This window comes from Oreochromis aureus, linkage group 16 (assembly GCF_013358895.1).
Source record: "Oreochromis aureus strain Israel breed Guangdong linkage group 16, ZZ_aureus, whole genome shotgun sequence".
In the NCBI taxonomy this organism is placed as follows: domain Eukaryota; kingdom Metazoa; phylum Chordata; class Actinopteri; order Cichliformes; family Cichlidae; genus Oreochromis; species Oreochromis aureus.
In genome coordinates this window covers 14391305-14416620 of record NC_052957.1, presented here as the reverse complement: position 1 = coordinate 14416620, position 25316 = coordinate 14391305, and the positions used below count along the sequence as shown (strand labels likewise).

The following is a 25316-nucleotide window of genomic DNA, read 5'->3' as shown; positions in this document are numbered from 1 at the left end:
GTGTGCATTCTGCACATAGCTTCTATGCATGGGAGGTAAAACCATGAACCCTGCTGTAAAACAGATAAAGGCAGATCTAAATGAGGTGGATTTGTAAATAGCAGACTGTTAGAACGCCTCAGTCAGCGTCTGTGTAGGACAGAGAGTCTGGATTCCTGTTTACCATCACCCAGTCACCAGAACACCACAAATATTCCTGGAAGGGGACTTTTTAGCCCAGAGTTATCCCGTGGCTCGTAAAAATTCACTTTATAAACCTCAACTACATGAGTGTTACCATGCTAAGAAAAACAAAAACACAGGGCAGGCATCACCCCTAATAGGAAATATTCCATTCAGACGCGGCCAGAGGGCGATGTTTACCCAAAGAGGGCTTAATTTAGCCTCCCTTGCATGTGGTGTCAGCTTTTTCGGACGTTCTTCAAGTATCTGTCAAGTTTGCTCAAAACCGTTTTTGCGACAATTTGAATTTGAATCATATTCTTTTCTTTCACAGTCAAATAAATAGTAAAGTTTAATAAAAGTACTTTATATGTTTTCTTTTCTGTGTGGTCCTTTTTCAGCAACAGGCTCCAGAACAGGAGGTTGTCTACCTCTTTATTCCAACTCAGGCAGTCGGAGCCCTGATCGGCAAGAAGGGTCAGCACATCAAACAACTTGCCCACTTTGCCGGAGCTTCCATCAAGGTGCGTTTGTTGCCTGTCAACAGTGTGCTCAATAAGAAAGGAGAAAGAGGAGGATGGAGTGTCGCTAATCTAATGAGCGAGTGTCTTTGTTTTGTTTTTATAAATAAACCTCAACCCATCATTCACCCAGCAGCGTTTTATGGATCTGGGGTGGAGCAATTTCCATATTTCAAAATGTTGGAAAAGAAGAGAAACATTTCAGATAATGCAATCAGAGACAATTCATTTTATTGGATTCTTCAGTTGCATTCAATATATTTGTGGGATTTTCTTCTCATGATTTTATTGGCCACAAGCTTTACATGATTTCATACCGCATGAATTTGTTCAGAAGCTAGAAATCTGATTTGCGTCTTTCTGTGCATGTCAGATTGCTCCGGCTGAGAGTCCAGATGTTACTGAGAGGATGGTCATCATTACTGGAACCCCAGAAGCTCAGTTTAAGGTAAAAACTGCATATGTGCATGAATCTTTGTGTTAAATAATTTTTTGAGGGGGGGTTAACTTCATAAATAGTTTTCATAACAGCAGTGGATCATTGTTTGTCCCCATTTTCCCCAGTCTCTCCTTGCCTCATTCCCTCCTCTGTATTCCAGGCCCAAGGTCGGATATTTGGAAAGCTGAAAGAGGAAAACTTCTTCTCTGCGAAGGAGGAGGTCAAACTGGAGACACACATCAAGGTTCCCTCAAGTGCAGCTGGCAGGGTCATCGGTAAAGGTGGTAAGACGGTAAGCATGCGCTTGAATTGTCCTTTAAACTGCAGCGACAACAATGCCGTGCTCCAACTTTTTATTTAAATGAGCTAGTTATGTTTACATGATAAAACTTTTATCTGTGAGAGTCTGGTATGTACTGGTGTTTACTGCAATTACTTATTGGCTTCGAGGGGTGTTTCAGTTAAACACAATTTTGAGGTTGGAGGTAAAATTCAAAGTGAGGCTGTGATAATGGGAGTCTGTGTCGGTGTTTCAGGTAAATGAGTTGCAGAACCTTACGAGCGCGGAGGTCATCGTACCGCGGGACCAAACTCCTGATGAGAACGACGAGGTCTTTGTGAAAATCAGTGGGCATTTCTTTGCCAGCCAGGTACGCAAAATTAAACCAGCGACGCTCATTATGTGGCTCATTAGTTCTGCTGCTGCACAGGTATCAAAAGAATGGCTGCAACAACAGCGTACAAAAGGCATTGTTAAATCGCATAAAACAATAAAACGTGGTGTAATGTCCAGATTTTTATATGATCATTAAAACCTGGTGTATTATGTCTAATGGCTCTTTGTTCAGCCGCAACATGCTTCCCCTATGTTTATGTGTATTCTCTTCTGGCCTGCAGTGCTAAAACCATCTAGCTTATTTTAGTGTGAGCAGCCTTTTTTTTTTTTTTTTTTTTTTTTTGAGATGCATAAATGTCTGCCTGCTTTTGAATACAGTTGAACTAAACAGCAGCTATATTGTGTTGCTCAAAGTGCCTGTAATGGATTAAAAACCTTTAAATCGTGACCCAGTTATTATAAACTTGTGCAGACCTCTGTTATGTACAAAGGATTTCCTTTCTGCCGAGCCGCCTGCCGTCAGTATCGCTGTGCAGGAGGCAGCATCCATCTGCCTGTAACGAGAGGCTCATGGTTGTGACAGCAGGAGAGGATGTTAACATTAATATTGCCCCCCTTGGCTGAGCTCTTAGCTGCGCATATCTTTTGCTTGGCAGATGTAGACAGCTGGTAGTACAATTTGTTTTCATTGTAACCAGCTGGACTTGAAAGTTTACTGATGGTGGAGAAATCTAATCAGCCCAAAGCTGAGTGTGCTGAATGTAACCGTTATGTAACTGTCTATATGAGTAACTAGTAATAATAAAGTGAAAACAAATGGGTAGCTGTTCACTGGCTTTCATACGCATCACATTTAGTTGGCCCAGTCGGCTGCGCCCCGATTAATGCATCCAAGTGCTTTAAAAATGGTATAAAATTGTATTTTTCTTTTCTTTTTGAGCGGAGTTTAAATCGGCTCATGCATTTTCTGCAATATTAAAACTGACAAACAAACGGACACACAGAGTCTGGGATGTTGCTCTGCTCATATCTGTAACGCTTTCTTTCAGATAAAGCTTGCATACTGCATTTACCTAAATGTATCTGTCTACACTTGTATTTTTATTGATGATTGTCCTTTACTTTGTTCATTATTCTTACTTGAACCTGTTATGTTTTGCTGCTGTGTTAATTCTCGATCTCTCCAACAGACTGCACAGAGGAAGATCCGGGAGATCATTCAGCAGGTCAAACAGCAGGAACAGAAGCACCAGCAGGGCGCCGCCGTGTCACCGCATCACTCCAAGTGACCAGCCGGGTGGCTCCAGTGGGCACCAGCCAATGAATGTAGCCCTCCCAAATGGACAGAGACCTATCCAGACTAAGGCCAAGGCCAAGGGGGACATGCAGGGCAGACCAGCAGCACCGGGATCAAAACCAAAGAACTTCGCTAGGGGGGACACAAGTGAGAGCCAAAGGCTGAGGGCATTGTGTGCACTGCCAGCCCTGTGAGAGCAGATAGATTGGGAGAAATCGTACTGAAGCTAAAAAAAAAATAAATTAATAAATAAACAAAAAAACCAAAAAAAAACCTACAAGAAAGGTGGAAATGGCAGAAAATTTGGGAACCGTTGTCTTCACGGTTTAAAAAACAGGAACTAGTTTGTCGCCCTGCATAACGTTATCTCTTTAGTTGGACTAACATAGGCCTAAAAAAAAGAAAAGGAGAAAAAGCAACTCTATTTTAACACGAGCGTATACGAGGCATTGTGATTGATATTTTGGGTTAGAGCGAGCGACAGCGGACTCCTTCTCTCACGCGTGTTTGAGATATTTAGATTGTGAGATCAAATATCCTTAGCAGTATTAATGCAGTAGAAACGTGTATGGATACAAACTGAGAGCATGCGCTGTTATTTTATTCATCAAAATGACAGTACAGCTTGGTGTTAGTATTTTGCTTGTACCTGAGATTGATTGATTGATTGATTGATTGATTGACTGATCGATTGATTGACAGCCACTCCCCTTGTTTGTTCCCATTTTTAGGCCACTGAAATTTGAAAAGAAAACCCCTATAAGTAAATAAGGTGAATGGTTCTGAGTCTTTGTAACAAGCCTGTGTGTGTGCCAACGCAAAAGATAACGTCCCTTTCAAATATATCTCACCATTCATACCCGATGCTAAGCTTATTTTTTTTCTCTCTCTCTTTTCTTCTAACTTCTGCTTCACTTCTCATCACTCTCTCTCATCGGACACCATGTCTTTTCTTTTGTTTTTGTTTGGGTTTTTTCTTTTTCAAAAAATGGGATAAAATTTTTTCCGTAGCTTTTTGATAACCTTGAACTGACTGCCACTTTTGCTCAAGAGAGGTTAAATGCAACTGAGGGATTTTTCTTTTTTCTTTCTTTTTTTTTTTTTTTTTTGTAGCCAGTAAAATTCTGTCATGCTGTGCAGTAGACGTCGTCTGTGTTCACGCTCGTCGTCTCCTCTTCAATCAGAGCAAAAACTGACGTCTTAACAAGCGGCACGCGTTCGTCCGTTAGCCGGTCCTTTTCGGACGCGCGCCGCCACACGCTTGGCCTTATGAGGACGTTGCAAGGGCCAGCACAGAATGTGAGCTGAGGGCCAGGTAAAGGAGGGGGACAGGGTTCGGGGCAGGGTTGGGAGGGTTAGGGGGAAGGAGGATGCAGACTTCTGGTGTGTGGGGTGGCAGCGAGGTTGGATTTTAGGGAGGCGCTGTATGACCTGTGGTACACGACCAGCCGCAGCCGCGTTTGGCTTTAACCCTCTCTTGTCAGGGAGCTTTCTAAAAATGGCATGACAGCTGTGAATGTACGATATGCAGCCTTTTTAGAAAAAAAATACAGATATCACCCCTGCCGTGTCCAGCAGGCCAGGCCAGCGGCACACGACACATAGATTGTCATCCTCACGCTTTCTCTGTTCTTTTCGCTATTTAAAAAATTTTTATTTTTTATTTTGGCGAGCTGGCCGCCTGCTCTGCGAGCACGCTGGACATGCAGGTCCTGGTGTCCCTTTGTGCTTTACTTTGAAGAACATAGAAGCTTGTTGCCTTATTTTTTCACCTTTCAGACATCACCCATCAGCTTCATCTTCCAGACGCAAGGTTATTGCCAATACGCACAGCTTCCTCCGTGTGTGTGTGTGTGCGTGTGTGTGTATGTGTGTGTATATATATATAAAAAGAGAGAGTAATATTTATGAATCTATTTTTTCCTATTTTGTGATGAGAGCTATTGATAAGAAACAAAAAGAAGACAAAGTCCTTTTCTTTTTTTCCTCAGTGGGACACTGCCATATTATTTTGAAGGGAAGTGTTTATTTTCTTGAAAAAACTAAAACAAAAACTAGACTATGAATAATAATATAATGAATAAAAACCTGAAAAAATAGGAGAGCAGTAAAAGTGAACCACCGCGTTAACTTGTGGTCGGGATGTGAACAGTGCGCATGTCAGTATTGTGATCTACCTCAGGCTTCAGGGTACCTCAGTCCAATCTTTCATTTCCCCTTTTTCCACATTTTTGTATGCCTTGTTAACTAATCATTTTGAGCGTTTTTAATTTTCTTTTTTAATGAAATGAAAAAAGAGAAAAGATCTACAGTAATCTCTACACTCTTCAGGTCCAGCCGACTAGTGAAACTTTGTAAAAAAAAAATCAAATAAAAATAACCGTAGTCAACTTTGTCGGACTGTTTGCCTGGACGCCATACAAAAGAATTTCCAAGTCAGTTTTGTTTTTTTTTGTTTGCTAGAAAGGAATGAAGAGCAGGATCTAAGGGGTACATACCTGCCCGATGTGGTTCTGAATGTGGATGTTGTGTACTGATTTCACCTTCAAAGAAATTAAAGAGAACAAAAAAAAGAAAAATCAGTTGATAGAAACAGAAACTAACCGACTGTACCTCCTGTTTTCGTTTTTTTTGTCTTTCCCAATCGTACCTCCAGGTTTTTTGAGACTTTTAAAAACAAACCACGACGTTTATTCACTTGTGGAAAAAAATAACATAAAAAAAAAAATTACTTTTTTTTTTTTTTTTTATAACAACCCAATTTTACCAGCTCTATTTGATAACAGCATCCTCTGGGGTTGATTTGATGAAAACACAAAGCTGCAAAAATACACTGACAGGACTCTTGAACGTGGTGTGAAACCCTAGTCTTCTGTGTAGAATGTAGAACAACTCTAGTCGTTGAAATGTCACTGTGTACGACAGGATAACTGTATATCTGTAAACATGTACAATAGTCGCACATTAATGCATCGTTTTCTGTCTCTCTATAACACCTACCAGTCTGCGCCTGCATTGTGAGAAATGGTGGGAGAAGTTTAGAGAGTCACAGGTTCCCTCAAGCTGACCTCTAAATGGTTTTCTCATCGATCTACCAGTTATTACATTTTTTTCTTTTTTTTGTGCTGTACATTTCAGAATTACCTCTGAATCCAAGGCTGACTTAGTTACAGTTACTAAAACCAGTGTAGGGCAAAGGAATATAATAAATAAATGATGTAGTGAAAGTTCGTTTGTTTTTGGCGCTATTTTAGGGATTTTTTTTTTTTTTTTTTTTTTTCATCAGATGAGGATCTTTTTTTTGGGGGGGGGGGTCCCAGTGAACACAGATTAGCAAAATAAAACATAAAGGTCTATCAAACTCACACAATGCCTGGGGCTGCTTCAGCACGCCTCCACCACAGCCGGTACAGTACCTCATACTGATGATGTTAGCTCGCCAGACCTGATTCAATTACCCTGACCTTACCCACACGAATGCAGTACGGTGCTTCTTTTGGAACGCATGACTCCTGCGGTGGGCTGCTTCACTTTAGTAGGGCATGTCTGTTCGCAGTAGCACTGGAAAATTGAATTTTGTCACTTACGGTTTGTCTGACTGGCAGGAGTAGGGTTTTTTTCCTCTTTGTTTTTTTTTCCTAGAACAGATTTGAAGTTCTTTTCTCGCATTGCAGAGGACTCCTCAGGCCTCCGCCTCTCTTGTGTTTTTGGCTCTTTACTAGAAGAGCAGGTTTCCCCTCAGCCACAGTCTGAGGCAAAACCTGCAAACATCATAGTAACTTTTTCTTTTTTTACTTCCAAGGATTTTGGTGTTTCTAGGTTCAGTAGGGTGTTGCTAGGCATTAATTTCAGTATCAGAAAAAACACACTCGCATCACTGAGGACGCACAGTGCTGTTAGTCATATCGCACAGCGGTTGAATAACTTAGGCTTTATTTTGTTTTCTGTTGATCTGGTTTTCTTGTCAGTTACACTGATTAAATAATGTAGTCTGGAGCAGTAGCTGGGATTCTTTAATATCCAGTCATGTTAGATCACTACTTGCTGTTAAATTGTGTCCTAGCTAGGATTTTAAACAGATTTGAAGATTGGGATGGGGGAAGGGGGATAAGAAAAAGAAAATGCAAAGTAGATATGAGTGGGCAGAGTAACCAGGTCTGAAAATAAAAGTGCTGGTAAAAGTTGTTCTGCCTATGGGACTGAATATTCAACACCATCCAAAATAACAAAAACAAGTATGGATCAGGTGATGAAGGATCAAGTCTGGTCAGATGTGCAGAACCACAGCAGTGTTTTTTTTTTTGTCTGTTTTTTTGTCGTCCTAACTTGTGAACTGAGAAAAATGCAAAGACTTGCATGAGACTATTGCAGGCGATCCAGTATGTACTACACTTCATATAGCACTATACTTCAATTTGTGGTTTTACATCGATCCGACTCTTAACTGCTCTTCACCATTTGGGAGATTCCTTTTGTTTCCTCAGTAGGTCACAAACCCTCACGTCCTACATTTCCCACAGGCCAAAAGGTCCCAAAAACACCTCAAGGTAATCGGTGACTGTGCACTGGACAGACATACGATCCATTGTTACTACATCTCGTGGATCCGTGCCTTTCTGGTAACAGCCATGCTGTTGTTTTGAGTTGTGAGTGAACTGTATTGCTGAGCAACCTGGATCTGAGCAATAAAGAATATTTGAAAGAAAACTGTTTTCACGGTTTATTATTTCAAAGGTTTTGTACCTCTCTAATAAAGGTGCTTTCAACACTTAGAATCTGACACACCAAAGGTCCGTCACACTGAAAAAAGCCCGATGTAAGTAAAACGTGTAACCATTAAAAAACAAACCCCCTCATCCACCGAGTGCACTGGAGCTTCTGCTCAGTGATTCTGCTTCATCTTCATTGTGCACGAGATCACCACACATTAAATTTGAAACACATTACATTAAAACAAAATGTACAATTCAGAAGAAAGACCTTTTACTGCTAAACCAATAAAAAGACTGCAAAGAAGGATTTTTGTAGCAGGATTAAAGCGTCACGTCACCCGAATTAACTGCACATCGGTTTTCAGACAATAATACAGAAGAACACCTTAATACTGTAAACACGTCCCATATAACGAGCCATTAAAACCGGTCACGCTGCTTTTCCAGAGGTCAAATTCTGGCCTCTAAATGACACCCCCCAAAAAATGAATGACACTGAAACTGCAAGAAGCGATTGTCAAAACAATAAAAAATAACCTACTTGTATAGTGTGTGTGCTGTACACATAACCAAAAAGAAAAATCATAAAAGCCCCACAAAACCATCATCAACAAACATTTACACCATCTCTTTCTGGTGCTCATGGAGGTAGAAGTGTGAGTCCAAAACTCCACAACAGGCACTTTGAACACTTGCTTTCTGAACATGAGTGCAAGAGCAAAGTTTCCTTAAAATGTCCCCCTCCTTCCCCTTTGTGTCACCACTGTACATTCATACATCTATAAACATTTACTGCTGTGCCAACATGTGGCACGGAAACATCTAGTAGGACATAATTCTCCTCAAATACTCCCACTGCGACTTGTCCAGGTGGCTCTGCAACATTAAAGCACTTTACACGTGTGTGTGTTTCATTCGCTCGAGGGCAGAAAGCATCAGTATGCTAACAAACAAACTCAGTCCCAGGATGGATCACTGGACCTTCTTATCGAGTCCATTCTGTGACTGGATGCCAAGTTTGAGTCGCTTCTGACTGAAGCGACGGATGAGGGCACCTGGCAGCAGAGCCATGCAGGCGATGGCCAGCAGCTGCAGGAGCCGCTCCCAGGAGAATAAGTCATCCAGCGACGACACCTCAGATAGCATGACGCCTGTCTGGACGCAGATGAAGTTGTATGGCAGGAGGCCTGAAGAAGCGGACAATAGAGCAAGAACAAATTGTGCTGAGACACGATGGGGAACTTAATTTACAGTGACAGATGCAGCGTTGTGTTGTTGTTGCTTAACCCTGTGAGGTCCAAGAACCTAATCCTAGCCCTATGCTATCACATGAAAACTGTGGGGTTTTTATCTATTACAACTCATGGGGTTAAACTGGAGTGTTGTCATATGCCACCATATAAATTCTTAGTGTGCATATCTGTGTAGAAACCAGGCTTAAGCCTGTGCTGTGAAGAGGAGTTTAATTAGGTTTAATGCCAGCTGTAGGAGGCCTGGCACAAGCTGGTAAGTAACAACATCACAATCAATCAAATCTTTGTTTCAAACATATAAGTAATAATAGTGTTAATACCCTTAAAAACAAACAAATTTATCAAAATTAGTAAGGAAAAAAAAAATGTTTTCACGTGTGTGATGATTATGATGGTTATGATTTTCTACAGGCACAGAATTATCTAAATCTAGAGGTGTATTAATAGATAGAGTTTTCCAGGGAGGGATAATTCAAATAATTAAAGCTAATAAGCTTGGTTGTAGCCTGTCAATAGTGACTGACTATTTTAAAAGCTGAAGCCCATCGTCATCCAGTATTTTGTTTTCAATGTGGAGTACTAGAACTACCTCACTTAGTCTCACCAAGCAGAAAATCTGTGTGTGCTTACCAATGAAGACTGAGCAGAAGAAGAAGGTGATGGGAATGTTTACAATCGGGGCAGACATATTCAGAAACCAGTTGGGAGTCATGGGAAAGAACCTCAGGAAGAGCAAGAAGAAGAACAGACAGTCCTGGTTTTCCTCCACCTGGAAGATTCGGACAACAGATCAGATGGGCTGGAGAAATTTACCGAGGCAGGCGGTAGGTGTGTGTCATTGTTCTGATCCCCTGTTCACATCAACTAGTCACGCGCAAGTTAACTCATCAGCAGAACTATACCAAGAGCCATCTTTTCAAAGTGTTACAGTCAAATAGTCCTTTTGGTGAATAATAATGCAAATCCAAATCTGGCATAACTTTCAGTATACTTGGATATTTGCCAAACACCCACCAGCTACGAAGAAGCTCATCTTGTCAGTACATATATGTCCGTTACAGGCCCAGCAGGCCTACCTTATTTTGCCTGTGCGCGTGGGTTATCCCTCCCTCCTGTCCTTGGCACCGCCCCCTGCAGCTGACTCCACTCAGCATTTAGCACCAGGGAGTACTTTAGGTCAGGGAGAGCCACTGCTGTGTCAGCATGTGAGCGTGTTTGAGCAGTTCTCTTCAACTTCTTCTTTTTGTGACCCACACAGCAAAGACATAGCTCAGGTTTTGCTGTGTTTGATCTCTTTGGGTTTAATTATTAAAACTTTTGTTTTTTTCCCCCAATATTGACTCCTTTTTCACTATTGCTTCTCTCACGTCCCCTGAGCACTGTACTACAAAGCAAAATTAATAGCTTAATGACATAATGCCAAATGTATTTGCTCGTTTGGCTTCACACACGTGAACTTGAGTGACATCCCATTCTTAATCCATAGCGCTTAATATGTCGTCGGCCCACCCTTAGCACCTTAGCTTACAGCCATACAACCCTGAGCACACCCGATCTTGTCTGAAAAGGATATAACAGTTAAGGAGTCCGCTTACGGGAATTTTTGACCATTGTTCCAGAAGCACATTTGTAAGGTCGGACACTGTGTTGGACAGGAAGGCCTGTCTCCGCGCTCATTCATCCCAGAGGAGTTCTATTGGCTTGAATTCAATCATCTGGATGGATGAGTGAATACTTTTGGCAATATAGTGTATGTTGAGCTGAAAATCAGAGTTATTTGCACTCTTACGCAGAATGCTTTTATGCTTCGTCCTAAGGCGCTGCCAAGTCTGTTTCACACTGTTTAAGCCGCAGGTTAAAGATAGACCAGCTGATCTTTTAACCTATTTTTAGGATTTATTTGTAGGATATTCATCAGCCAAAATATTTAATAGCTAATTAATTACATTTTCATTTGGCAACAAACTAAAGTGATTTCCACGTCTCGGTCATCAGATGGTGAGATGGAGACAGAGCTGTTTAAGTGGATCGAGTTTAAGGTTTCAGAGTCTAATGTGCAGCTGTCAGAAAGAAACAAACAAACAAAAACAACAACAACACATAAACTCACGAATTCACAAGATTAATGACTTCCTGCCAGTGTTGCTCTGTTGGCTTTTTATTTTTTTGAGCCAGCAGTATTGCCTTTAGTGGTTACATATTTCATATTCTTTACAGCTCTCCATCACCTGCTCCTCTACAGGTGTCTATGACTGAAGTAGGTGGGACTCAATCTATTTTATGAGCAAGAAGAGTGGTGTAGCAAACACCCCCTTTCACATAAGCACACATACAGCCTGAAGCAGAAAGGCCTACCTAACAAAGAAAGCTGACATTGTGGTAGCCGTTATCTCTGAAATTTTAGGTTATGGCTGGCTCTGTGTCAAACTTTCTCCTGGGCTTCATGAGGGAACACAACAATGTCGCTTCTACACGTTTGACAGCAGAGTCTAAAATTACACCTGTCAACCATTTCTTCCTTTTCAAGGGCAAGAAGTCACTGATTTATCAGATTCTATGTGTAGAAATGAGTATACTGGATTTCTAAAGTGATAATATGATATGGCCAATGTCTCCTTGTAGGAAGTGTTGTTGGTAATAATAGCTTGACAGGTAAAACCTTTGATTTTTGTAAATAAGATAAAGCATAGCCCTCTTTACTGTTTATTTACAGCACACACGGCCAAATTAACAGTTGTTCTCTGAGAGAACAACCACCGGTATTTCAAAAGCTTTCTATATTTGTTTCCTTCAGTGTGTTTTGTTTGTGTGACAGCCCGGTCGTACCTTTCTCTGTAACGTGGAGACTTTATCTGGGAAGAGGTTCACAATGTAGTGCTTTCCAAAGACTTGGGAGAGGAGGAAGCACATCGTAGAGCCCACAGTTGTGAGCGCACAGGCAAGCAGCAGTCCTTGATAGGGTCCAAATATAGCTCCCGCAAGAATGTTCTACACAATGACAAATGGAGACCAAAAGCCCGCGTTAATAGGCATCATCTGACACACAGCTCTGTGGCGTCTCTACATGCGAAAGGAGAGAAATACTTTGTGGTCTAACACTGGTGTGAAGCCAGTATTTTGGCAGTTCTGCCCACTCAGATTGTCATTTGCATTATCTGAATATTCTTTTATCCTCCGCATTTATTTAAACAAGAGACACAAGCTGCATGCCGCATGCTGTCCAAGTGCCTTTTGAATTTTCCTTCATCTTGCATGCAAATGTAATCTTTTCACACCTACAAGATGTGACACTTTTGGCATATTTTAGCCCATGTGTTCTCGTAATGTAATTAAACATACAAAATGCTTCATTAAAAGGATTTTACATGTGTTTTAAGACAGCCAGCATAAGAAATCTACCAGTTTTGTGCTCATCACAATGCTTTCCTTATCATCCTGGATCTGTACACAGGACATTATTACCTTACCAGGAATGAGGATCCAGGAATAGCAAAGGACTGCTTGTAGAGATAAGCACTGCAGAAGAGGAGCAGGACATATCCAGTGTGCTCTGTCTTGTAGAACTGCAAGAGTTCAGCGAGTTCCCGCAGCTCCTCCAAGTCTGAAGGGAATTTTAACCTGTGAGAACATTCACATTTAAGTTAGTCATTTCTGTCAGGCCAGCTTCATGTTCACAGAAAGACCGGCAGCACGGAAAAAATATCATTGTGATCAAAAATGTTTTAACTTAAAGTTACTTTTAGATTTAAATAGCTGAAAGAGTAACCCATGTGGCTTCTGCGGGGACTACAAACATGGTTTGATACCTATACTTATCTGCTAAAACTGATACCAAAACAGTCTTTTTACGTCACTTAAAAAACTAAGCTATTTAAATAAAACTGCATTTTTTTCTAACTACCATCTGTTTTACTATTGACAAATCTCACTTCAATCCAAGATAACCAGCCACTCATTGATTTTACCATGCTAGTACAAAGAATGAAGTGAGTTTCTTTGAAAGGTTCATTCTTCGTGGGACAGACTCATACAGTTAGCATCACACTGTTGCTGCAGATTTTGTCAGCTGCACATCCATGGATGCAAATATCCATCCCACCACATCCCAAAGGTGCTCTATTAGATTGAGATCTGGTGACTGTGGAGGCCATTTGAGTACAATGACCTCATTTTCATGTTGAAGAAACCAGATTTAGTTTATCTGACACAGTGCGTTATTCTGCTGGAAGAAGACAATGGATGCACTGTTGCTATAAAGGAAAGGACATGGTCAACAATGACACTCAGGTAAGCTGTGGTGTTTAAACAATGGTCAGCTGATACCGAGGTACCCAAAGGGTGCCGAAAAATCTGCTGTTGTCCAATTTTAATGAACCCGTTTGAATTCCAGCATCTGTTTCCTGTTCCTATGTAATCTTCTGCCGTTGTAGCCCATCTAATTCAGGGTTTGATATGCTGTGAGAACAAGCCATGTTCTCACAGCACAGAGAACTGCCACTCACACCGTTGGCTGATTAGATATTTGTGTTAACAAGCAGTCAAAAAGTGTACCTAAAGAGTGTAAGTAATACTTAGGCTAATGAATGATACGTGGATCCAATTACACCTCTTTCTATGACGTATCTGAATGACACAAATACCGTAAGGGGTTTTCCTCACTCAAACATGGGACGTCACTTGAAAACTTGACTGCTTTGCATGTAATTTAGGCGAAGACTGTCCTGGCTTGGTGCACCGTTTATATGGGGGAAATAATCGTGACTTGGTTTGGGATGACACAGCTTTGAATTTGTTCTTTTTCATGCATTACCAAAACTACACTTCAGTGAAATAAAATTAAAAAAAAATAAAGTTGGGCCCAGATAAACGCCATATAATGCAGGAAGAGCTGGACACTGTTAATCTACTGTATTAAACCCAAATTAAACTTCTACAGTAAACAACAACACAACACTTGTCAATTATGACCCAATGACAACCTTGACACGTGTTAAAGCTGAAGCAAAAACTGGACTTGCTATTTTAACTTTAGCTTTTCCAAAAGAGGCTTCAGTTAGACAGTTTTTAGAGTCACTGCTTTTTGAAGAGGGGGTTAAAAGCCAGCAAATACAGCTGCCTGTCTTTTTATGAGCTGCATGCTAACATTAGCTTACTAGTGACCCAGCGGGGTCCAATTTAAATAAAGCTAAATTATGCACAGCCTATAACATAGCCCAAAAACAATGGGTTACCAGCCAGCGGCTAAATATACCAGTCACCTGCTGGGCTCTTCTTCTTCTAAGGAGTCACCGGGCTGCTGCTGTTGCTCCTTGGACACATGTCCAGTCTCGGCGCTCCGGACAGAACGCTTTCTTGGTCCCGCGGGGAGGTACAAGGACAGGGAATATAGATACAAGCTGGCTGCGGCGACAACCGTAATTAGTCCTACGAGGGAGCGCATGTTCCCCTGAGTTTGAGAGCCGGAAAAAAGCTTCACCTCCCGGTTGCTGTCAGCGAGAATGACAACGGCAAGAAGCGGCAACCAACCGCCGCAGTGACGTCACATCCCCATGTCAATAGAACTGTTAAAATATTCAAATTACTAACCCACAAGTACCTACAAGTGTATCTTATAATTTATTAATCTGATTTAAGTATATATCAATAATATAAAAGACGGGAAAAATAATTTTTCAAAAACTCTGCTTCCGGTAGGGGGCGATAGCGCGAGTGTTTGCCGTAGAAGAAGAGCGTTTGTTTACACGGAGGGGGAGGAAGTGTGACAAAGGTGATGAAGCGTTGCTAACTAGATTAAAGTCAAGTTTCAAAGTTCAGTCTGCACAGCAAAACGAGAAGTGCGACATCTCCAAGTATTCCTTCGACACCATGGCTCAGTACACTCGCGTTTCGGGCTCCGTGGGCTTGATTACTCTCCAAAGTCCTCCCGTTAATGCACTCAGGTGAGCCGATTTAATGAAATTGGTCTGCACAACTTCTTATACTGCAGTTTGCTTTCTTTTTGCGTGTCTCGTAATGCGAATTAACATGTGCCTGATTGATTTTATATACAGTAGAGCTGTAGCTGCAACAGCAATTTGCAGCTTGCACAGGAACAAGTAGTATTATCACGAAAGAGAGCTTTGTGCACCAGAAGATAGTAACTCAGGTGTTTTACCAGAGGGTGGCGTCAGAGAGAGTGATCCTCTGATTGCGGTTGTAAATGGGTTGAACCATAATCTGTCAAACATGAGTGATATCAAGTCTTTCTGTGCCAAAGTTGAAGTGACTTTTGTATGTCATTTATTTATCCAGTAAAAAGACTTATCATACTTAAAAATGTTTTTTAAAATAAATCTGGCCAAGAGGGGATTAGAAAATTAAAACAAATACCGTAATAGTTGTATAAAGATATTTTAAGTTGCCATAAAGAAGCGGATTGCTTATCGCTACTTGCAAAACAGATCCTTTGTTTATTTTATATACACCCGCTTCATAAACCCTGGTGTCTACAGCCTGTTTACAAATAGACACAAACGTTTTGTAGTTTGTACTTTTTATAGACGCCTGTACAGCAGTGTCATCATGCAGATTATTCCTAAATTGGCAGCTGCCATTCTTCTGCATATAGAGTCAGTAGGTTTTGATACCTGTAAGTACATTAATACATTACAACAGAGAACTGTGATTAATTAACAGCACACTAAAAACACACCCAACCACAGTATGATCTACTGGACCCTGGAACCTTTACTGGACCTCACAAGTTTACTTGAAGTCATTTAAGCTGTAGCAATAATTGAATCTATTTACTCTCTAGTTATGCTATCATTGCCCTGTTTTACAGAGACATTTTCTCATCTTGTTTTTTTTATTCTAACTGATGTGTACCTTAAGATTTAATAGACTGTATGATGCATTTTAGTAGCTTCGTAAGCTAAAATTATCAAAAAAGAAAGTACATAGATGTTAGTTATCAAAGTTTATACTGCTCTGCCTGTCTTTGTTACATGCTTTTGTTTTAAATTTGTGAAGAAGGGCCACAGCAGAACAATTTACTGTCAAGTTTAAAATTTCACAAAGTGTGAAAAAAAGGCCAAATAAAGTTGTGACTTTTTCCTCATGCAGTGCAGCGGTGAGGCAAGGCATTGTTGACTCGATGCAGAGAGCACTCAGTGAGCCAGAAGTGAAGTCTGTGGTCATCTGTGGCCAGAATGGGATATTCTCTGGGGGTATGGACATGTTTTTTTTGTTTTTTTTAATCATGTACCATGATATTATTTATAATGTAAGTGTCTCTGTCTGCCCATCTTCTTCCACTTAGCACAATTTTCATTACAACTACATTTTCAGTAGTTTTATTATACATTTTTTTTTATTAATTTAATGTTAATATTACATCATTAAAAGGTGATTTGTTGCATACTCATAATGCAGTAAACAATACAGATCCTGTCATGGCATTTGCAGGTGCAAAACCAGAAGTAAATAATTTCACATAGAAATAATCCCAAACTGTACATTTTTATTAAATAACAAGTGCAGTAAGCTTCAACTATTTGTGTCATTATATTCACTATCATTTAACTTGGAGCTTATTTGCTTAACCGCTGTGTTTCATTCTGTAAAATATCAAAAATAGAGAAAAATGTTTTTTCTCAACTAAAACCCAAATATATCTGTCAGACAAGGTTGAGAAAAGTAGAAAAGACCCACACAAAATAATGAATTGCTGATCCGCATATCCATCTCTCATGACCTTTCTTTCTCCAAGTTCCTGATCATTTTGTCAATTTGAATTTGTGCAACAGGAGCAGACATCAAGGAGTTTGGGGGACAAATGTCTGGGCCTCCCCTGATACCGATGATCCACGCCATCGAGGCTGCTTCCAAGCCCGTGGTGGCAGCTATAGAGGGGATCGCTTTAGGTGGAGGCCTTGAGTTGGCACTTGGCTGTCATTATCGGATTGCACACTCTAAAGTTAGTTCATGCTTCAGATCTCTGTCCCTGTCGGCCAGTGTCTCTTTAATGTCAGCGATGAAACGCATCGATGTCTGTCAGTATCTTGCATCTTGTGAAGCTTTTGCATAATAATGTTTTTTTTTATTTTGCAAATGACTAGAAAAAGAGTCAGTTTGTCTGTGTCAGACTTGAAAAAGGTAAAAAAAAAAAATCTTATCTGTCCAGAATACATTTGCTGAGAATTGATATTTATGTCACTCACAGAAGCCATGCAGAATAACACACATCATATTCAAAGAATATTCCCAGAAACAGTTTTCGCTAATGTCTAAACCTCCACAGTTCAGTACATCCCGTTTATCAAATTTTGTACCTTTATGTCTTTTCAGGCCAGAGTGGGACTTCCAGAGGTGACTCTGGGGCTGCTGCCTGGTGCAGGGGGAAGCCAACGTTTGCCGAGGCTCATCGGTGTCCCGGCTGCCTTGGACCTCATCACCACAGGTAGCAGAAAGAAGTTAACACTGTCTGACTTTGATGAATAAAGTTTCCTAAACATGGCGACTCCCAGCAACTTTTGGTTTCTGAAGAAGAGCACGTCCTAAAACGTTTGATAAGACAGCACCCAGACATGTCACTGTAAGCAGTCCTGCTAAAAACTAATGAAAAACTATTCAGTAGCTTGTAGAACCGCCTATAGAGGCAATAGTTTGACTTTATCAGCCTCTCACATCATGTGTTTACAACATTGCTTCAGTTCATTGAGGTTTGCTGGCATTCGAGGATGCAGAGCTCTCTTAAGGTCTCAAGACAGCATATTAGTCACTGGGCCTACAGCAAATGCTGTAGATTTGCTGTTGTGGTTGGGCTCATTGTCCAGTTCAATGACCTAATTCCGGCCGAGCTTTAGCTCATGGACAGAGCCTCATATGTGACTCTAGAATACTTTGATATACAGAGTCTGAATGATCAGTCCTTCACCACCGTGGGTAACTGTTGGTGTGAGGTATTTGTGCTGATGTGCTGTGTTTGGTTTTCTGTGCATTATGACCAAACATCTCCACTTTGTCTTGTTTGTCCAAACAACATTGTCCAGAAGTCTTATGTTTTGTTCAGATGCAATTCTGCCAACAGAGCCGTGCTGCCTCTGGAGAGAAGAGGCTTTCTCCTGGAAACCAAACAAGTCATATTTGTTCAATTTGTCTCTGATTGTACGGCCGTGAACTTTAATATTTAACAAACAAACTAAGGCCTAAGATGTTGCTCTTGAGTTGTTGTTGTTTTGTTTTTTTTGCAGTTTCTCTGATTGTTGCACGCTATGACCTTGAGGTGAATTTGTTGGGATGATGGCAGTCTGCCAAAGCTCCTGCTTTCATAGAAATGCTCACACTTGCTAATGATCATTTATTTAACTGTATTTGATTAGCAGCACCTGTCTGCTACTTACCCCTGTAATTCCTATGGAAAACGTAAGGGTTTTTTTTCACATGTGACTGAAAATAAAATGAAAATAAACCAGGAGACAGTTTACATTGATGACCAGCAGAGGTCAGCATGAATTAACGTTTTACCATGTGATGCTGCAGGAGCGATTCACTACCCTGTTCAGAATGTCTGAAATGTTCTTCACAAACTATAATTCTTCATCTTTTGATTTTTTTAAAAAGTCTATTTAACTCTATTATGCTATTTAGTTTCGTGAGACGTTGCCTTTATTTAACTAAAGCAGGAGATGATGTGGTTTTAAGCTAAGCGTCTAAATGCCAAGGTCACCTGAAACGCTCCTCATTAATTCATGTTATGTTCATCGTATCATTCATATGGGGCCTTGACGACACTCATGTCTCCCACAGGTCGCTACGTGACTGCTGCAGAGGCACTGAAATTCGGATTAGTGGACCAGATTACTGATCACAACACTGTGAATGTAGCTGTGAAGTTTGCCCAGAGAGTCGCAGGTGAGATGTGGAGGGAGGGGAAAAAATGAAGCAAATGCTACTTATTATACTCTCTCTCTCTTCACTGGTTTAAAAATTGATTCTGTGGAAGCAGGGAAGAAATTCCACCTAGAGCAGTTATTTTAGGCAAGTCTGACATCAAGAAGCGCTGATATGTAGGTTGTGGAAGTAAAAGGAAGGAGAAAATGCAGCAGCCAGATCCTTCACCACAGAAGCCATAAATGTTTCATGGCTCTGTCAGATGTGCTCTGATGTCTTCACTGCTTTTGCTGTATTATTCAGAAGGGCGAAAAGGGACAAACTTTCCTAGAATATTAATAACGGGCCCTCTCCAGTCGTTTTGGAGGATGAGGATTTCCCCCGCACGTGCGTACCAGCCTCATTTACTCGCTGAATGGGCTGCGAAGTGTGCCACATCCCCGTAGTTTAGGATGATTTATCAGTCAGTGGAAAGAGCGGCCCATTCATATTTGCTAGATGGTGATAAATGGTGACAGAAAGCATTGGTAGACTCAGCCTGAATGGAAAAAATATGACAAAATCTTTCGGTTGATCTAGTTTACTTTTTGGCAAAAACCTAAATTTTTACCGGTCTTTGTGCTAAGCTAAGCAGCCTCATGTTAGGCATACAGACACAAGAGTACTATGAAACCTTTCATCCAACACTCAGCAAGAAAGCGGAGAGGCATATCAGAATGTCCTATTCCCTTTATTCATTTGAGCATTTATGAGTGCTATATTCCCTCTAGTACTGCAGAATAATGCACACACCGCCCACTCTGCTGTGTGGTTCGGTGAGGGGAAGGTACATTTTGTTTAGTCCTGCCTCGGCATAGCCCTGCGAGAGCTTTTGATTCTTCTCTGTGAAAAGAACGTGAGATGATGTTTTCATGACTACACTGTAGGGTGCGTGCTAGATTTTTTTTGTTTATTTATTTTTATTCCAGAGATGTCATCTTCATCTCTGGTGAGATTTCTTGGCAGTGACAGCTCATTTCGAAGGCATTTATGTTGGCAGCAATCTCACTACATCTGCGCAAAACGTCAACAGTTAAGTCTTTAGGTTCACTTGATTTACAATCAAAAGATGATTGCAGTCTTGTGCTTTTTTTTTTTTTTTCTCCACACTCTACTGCCAAGTTGACTTTGAGTGGGTGAGGAAGTGAGTGTTGTCGGTAAAGCCGAAGCTTAGAGTGAGTCAGACGGAGAAGCCAACGGCATACAAGATGGGAGATTTGAGGAGATGGGGCCGAATCTGTGGAGATTTTTAACAGATACTCCAGTCTTTTAGTTTGATTAGCAGGGGTGTTAAGTAGGGACGGGAAATGTGCGTTAAATTTACAAACCGAGCGTGACTCTTTGTGACATTGAGACGCGCAGCTGACGAGACCCGCGGAGTACATTCAGTCTGTGCGCACAGTGTGTGCTAAATATTTATCCAAAGAGCAGTTGCACTTAAACTGATGCACGTGTGGCCTCGCAGATGTACACACACACTCACACACACACCATATACGCGCACGCTCGCGAGTCGAGGCTGGTGACGAGATTAACTTTTTTACCCCAGCGGTTGCAACATCTGTCCCGCTACATCTGTCAGGACGGCCAAGATTCCCAACCGCTGCGCAACAAATCCACAGCGCGACCATTTACAGATTAAGCGCTGCAATAATACTCTCCTAAATTACACAGGAATCGCATTGCACTGACACACAATACTTCACAGACATTTATTGTAGACAGAATGTGCATTAAACTGGTTTAGAATGACCCTCATAATTCCCTCCACACTTACAGTATACTGTTTTAGGCAAAATACCTCCTTATTGGACTAAGTGGATACTCATAATCAAATGTGGCCACTGTCCCTTTAAGCTTTGCCATGGTGACCCAGTTTCTGGCCCAGACCCATGGCTGAGTGTAATTCAGTGGAGCTGTGAAGGATTCTGACTACTGTCCCATGTAATCACGTCAGAGGAGACAGGAACGGGAATTAAGATTTTTAACAAGGTTTTAGCCGAGTGGTCATCTTCTTCACAGTCATTGTTCCTCAGGCTTGAATCACATCAGACGGGAAATCTTACATTTGAAAGTTTCAGTATCTTTATATTAAATCTTTTCATGTAATTTGGCTTGTGGGGGAAAAAATGATGTTGCTCAAAGGATTGAGAATTCAGTTTATCCCTCCTCTCTTCTTTGCTCTCACAGTTGGAAATTTACCTGCTATTTTGTCTATTTTGCTTTTCCTTCTGTTTCAGATCTGCTTTATTCAAGGTGAATGGTAACAGTAAACTGGCAAGGTCCCTCCCATTATCTGGAAATGGTCTGTCAAATCCCTCTGCACGTAGAAGCTACCGGGTTATCTAGTGATTGAGTGGATGAGTGTGCCTGAAAAACCAATTACACCCGGACTCGGTGTGTGCTGAGTGCTGGTTGACAAATTTAAGAAAGTGGAAAAGAGTGGTACCTCTGGAAGATGGGAGGCACTTTTCGGTTTGAAAAGTTGAAATGTGCAGATGCATTTGCACAGAAATCAGAAATGTAATTGCAGACTACATGTTTAGCTGTCAGAAGTGTGACGAAGCTGAAAGCAGGCGATCATTCGGCTGGGGTCACATCGTCCTTTTTTCCTTTTTTTTTTTTTTTCTTTTTTTTGTCCTGCAGGTCAGCCACTGGATGCACGTCGTATAAGCACATATCCGTGTCTGTGCCCCCCTGATGTGGATGTGCTGTTTGAGGAAGTGATGCAGAGGGTGCGCCGGACTGCCCGTGGAGCCATAGCACCAATTGCGTGTGTCCAGGCGGTGCGCGCGGCGGCCACCCTGCCCTACAATCAGGGAATGGAGCGGGAGAGAGAGCTGATGGCCACTCTCTTCACCTCTGGCCAGACCCGCGCTCTGCAGTACTTTTTCTTTGCTCAGAGAGCCGTCGGCAGGTGGAGCATGCCCAGTGGAGCCCGCTGGGATACGAGCAAGCCCAGGCCTGTACATAAAGCAGCTGTGATTGGTAAGGGCTTTTGGGGCTTTTAATTTCTACTTGTCCTGAGCTTTTCATTTATCACAAGCACATTGACTCATCTCACTATCCAAGTGGCATCTCCACATCCAGGTTGCCTATGGAAACTAAGCCCTCGTTTACACTTCAGCTGAGTTTTAATGGATGTCTCTTCCCTGCCGTGAGGCTTGGATGTATGACAATCTGGATATGTGAAGCTCAGCAGCTTGTGTATTAAAATTGCAGGCTTTGGAAAAACGCTATGCTGCCAACGTAAAACTATTTACAGTCTAGCATTGCACAAAATGTTCCGTGTATATATTTATATCCTGTAATTTAACAGAAATGTCTCTGGTATTTGCATGGCTGTTGGTTCAGATTTTTTTTTTTTTTTTTTTTTCTCCCCCTATAGTCCGCATGATTTTTGGTTTTGTTTTGTTTTTTTGTCGTTTCAGGTCTTGGCACCATGGGAAGAGGCATAACTGTTGCCCTCGCACAGGCAGGGTTCTCTGTGGTAGCTGTGGAGACTCAAGAGAAGCAGCTGATGGAGGCAAAGCAGGCAATATCAGGCATGTTGGAGCGAGGGGCTAAGAGACGTGGGGTTGCTCCTGCTCTAGACAAGATCAATTACGGCTGTAACATCCAGTCGGTAGCAGATGTCGACCTTGTCATCGAAGCTGTGTTTGAGGACATGGCTCTGAAAAAGAAGGTCTTTCAGCAGCTGTCCGCTGTTTGTAAACCTGGCACGTTTCTGTGCTCAAACACCTCTGGATTAGACATCGACCAGCTGGCCTGTCAAACCCGCAACCCAGAGCTTGTGGTTGGGATGCACTTTTTTGCTCCAGCCCACGTCATGAAGCTGCTGGAGGTGGTTTATGGGCCAAAATCCTCTCCTCTTGCTGTGGCAACTGCCATGCAACTGGGAAAGAAAATTGGGAAAGTCAGTGTGGCGGTTGGCAATTGTCGGGGTTTTGTGGGGAACCGCATGCTGAAACCGTATTTGGAACAAGCCCTCTTCTTGTTGGAAGAGGGAGCCACACCTGAGTTTGTGGATCAAGTGCTGGAGGAGTTTGGGTTTGCCATGGGTGTGTTCAGAATGTCTGACCTCTCTGGGCTTGATGTGGGCTGGAAAGTGAGGATGGCCGATGGCTTGGCAGTGCCCAACCCGACAACGGGACAGGCAACGAGGCTCCGACAAGGTCGCAGGTACAGCCCCCTGGGAGACCTGCTCTGCGAGCAGGGACGGTTTGGTCAGAAAACAGGCAGAGGGTGGTATCAGTATAATAAACCTGGCAGTCAGGTGGCTAAGCCTGACCCTTGGTTGCACAGCTTCCTGGACGAGTACCGAGCCCGGCACACCTTGGTGGCACGCCGCATAGACCACCAGGAGGTGCTGGAGCGCTGCCTCTATTCCATGATCAACGAGGGCTTCCGGATCCTGGAGGACGGAATAGCCGCAGGGCCTGAAGACATCGATGTCATTTACGTGTTTGGCTACAGCTGGCCTAGACACCGCGGAGGCCCCATGTTCTACGCTACCACAGTTGGCCTAAACAAGGTCCTTGAGCGGCTCGAGCACTACCACCAGGCTCACCCTGATGTGCCCAGCCTGCAGCCCTGCGACTTGCTCAGGAAGCTGGTGGGCAGCGGCAGCCCACCAATCCAAAAGTGGAGGGAAGTGATTAAAAAGGTCCGCAGCCAGCTGTAAACAGCATTTCAACTTTAACGTGTTAATGCACTTCTGAGTTTATAAGCTGATTAAATGTTGACTTGCATAATCAAATAATAAGAAGCACCTGTAAAACTAAATGTATTTACCTTAAACCAAAAAAAGACCACCTGTCTTTGCCAACCGCATTTTTTTTTATCGTGACAGGAAAATTGCTCACCTCATAGATGAATATGTTCAACATGAAATACTAATAAAAACAGTGTCTATTGTGTATTAGTAGCAGTAATAAAGGTTGATACAATAGATTGGGCCAAAAAAATACAAGTCATAATAATAATAATGGATTGCAGCGCTTTACAATTCCATTATTCAAGTGCAAATGTTAAGGAGTAAAATAACACCAGCTTTAAGGAAAATTAACCATAATTTGGAAAAATAAACTGAAAGAAAAGTGTGACGGGAGTAGATTAACAGCACAGTACTGGGGATATGTGCAGGAAGCAAGTCATCTTAGTGTACGTGAAATGTCAGCTGATAAGAATAACAGAAGGAAGAAATTATACATCTTCAGCAGAGATGGATGACTGCAGGGAGGAGGGACCTCCTGTGGCGTTCAGCAAAGCACTTAGTCATTCTGTCTCTGGCGGACCAGACCACTGTGGAGAGGCTGGGCAGTGTTGTCCATAGATAGACAGACAGATACTTTATTGTCCCCATGGGGGAAGTATGACTTGGACTCTGCAAAGCCAGACCCCTCAACAAATACGGGCACTCGGCACCAACAGATACAGATTTAAAAGCCCAAAGGAAAACAATATCACTCAGACTAGATTTGAACTGCAGCCTCGTTCTATTTTGATTTTACTGACAGTTTATACAGTTTGACTGTATTATCATTTTTTATATTTTGTCTACTTTATTCACACACGGAGGTGGACACAATACTAGGAATGGCCACAGTGAAAAACAGACCTGACCAGGCTTTGCAGCCAGCAAATGTATTGCAGCAGATGAAGCTCTACAGAGGAAATAAAACTCTAATAATTGTGAATAAAATGTCTTTACTTAAGCTTTTAAAATTGTTTACCAAAAATATATATGGCACATAAAATGCTAACGTTTGAATGTAAATTAACTCTTTGCTTTTCCTGGTTGTCACTAATGATACTGCACAGTATAATCTGACTCTTCCAATAAAGACATTATACAATCAGGTGTTGATCTGTTGTGATTTATAGAAAAAAAATTATTGGTCCTCGTAAAAATGAAGCAATATCTAAAATCTAAAGTTTATTTAGTCAAATAATGAATCATTAAGGAAAGTGTGATCGGTATAAACTGAATATATTTCAAGTAAATTTAATATTTTACATTATATTTATGTAACATGTAATCAGATTACTTAAAGTAGGCATTTTGGGGCTTGAATATGTTTGAGTGTAGCGTTGTGCACCGTTTTTGTGTACTTTAGCTTCTATTTGGCTTCTTCACGGGGTTTCACGTCACTTGTCCACAGGAGAAGGTTTGGAAACGTTTCTCCTTGGGTCCGTGTTTTCTGCTGACTCAGCCGAAGCGGTGACACAGGAGAGCCGGGGGAGACACGCAGCTCTAAATTGCGTTTATAGAAATCAATGGCTCACTCTCAAGTAAATCCCATCCCACGTCCAGCAATGAACAGATGTTCGGGTTGCCACCTAGCGGCAAAAAGACTCCACGCTGAGCAGCTGGCTTGTGCTGATGTATTGCTCCATTTTCT

At 41.7% G+C, this 25316-nt stretch overlaps 3 protein-coding genes across 9 annotated transcripts in view; 2 read left to right on the top strand and 1 right to left on the bottom strand.

Annotated features, from left to right (window-relative positions):
- Window positions 1-7115, top strand: part of igf2bp2a (insulin-like growth factor 2 mRNA binding protein 2a) — a 55136-nt gene extending 48021 nt beyond the window's left edge. For all 7 annotated transcript variants that reach the window (XM_031743293.2, XM_031743292.2, XM_039600148.1 and 4 more), the window contains 5 exons: window positions 564-686; window positions 1057-1131; window positions 1283-1414; window positions 1659-1772; window positions 2929-7115. In XM_031743293.2, the coding sequence (XP_031599153.1) occupies window positions 564-686; window positions 1057-1131; window positions 1283-1414; window positions 1659-1772; window positions 2929-3027 (543 nt within the window). In that variant the 3' untranslated portion in view covers window positions 3028-7115. The remainder of the gene's footprint in view (window positions 1-563; window positions 687-1056; window positions 1132-1282; window positions 1415-1658; window positions 1773-2928) is intronic.
- Window positions 7116-7742: 627 nt separating this feature from the next.
- Window positions 7743-14583, bottom strand: tmem41aa (transmembrane protein 41aa). Its single transcript, XM_031743266.2, has 5 exons — window positions 14259-14583; window positions 12468-12618; window positions 11827-11988; window positions 9631-9769; window positions 7743-8934 (listed from the first exon to the last, which is right to left on the bottom strand). Exons 1-5 carry the CDS (start codon window positions 14438-14440, stop codon window positions 8720-8722), a joined length of 849 nt encoding a protein of 282 aa, XP_031599126.1. The 5' UTR covers window positions 14441-14583; the 3' UTR covers window positions 7743-8719.
- A 154-nt stretch (window positions 14584-14737) lies between these two features.
- On the top strand, window positions 14738-24773 carry ehhadh (enoyl-CoA, hydratase/3-hydroxyacyl CoA dehydrogenase). Its single transcript, XM_031743265.2, has 7 exons — window positions 14738-14939; window positions 16105-16208; window positions 16788-16957; window positions 17329-17440; window positions 18790-18894; window positions 21559-21900; window positions 22344-24773. The coding sequence occupies exons 1-7, from the start codon at window positions 14866-14868 to the stop codon at window positions 23594-23596; spliced, it is 2160 nt and encodes a 719-aa protein (XP_031599125.1). The 5' UTR covers window positions 14738-14865; the 3' UTR covers window positions 23597-24773.
- The last annotated feature ends 543 nt before the right edge of the window (window positions 24774-25316 follow it).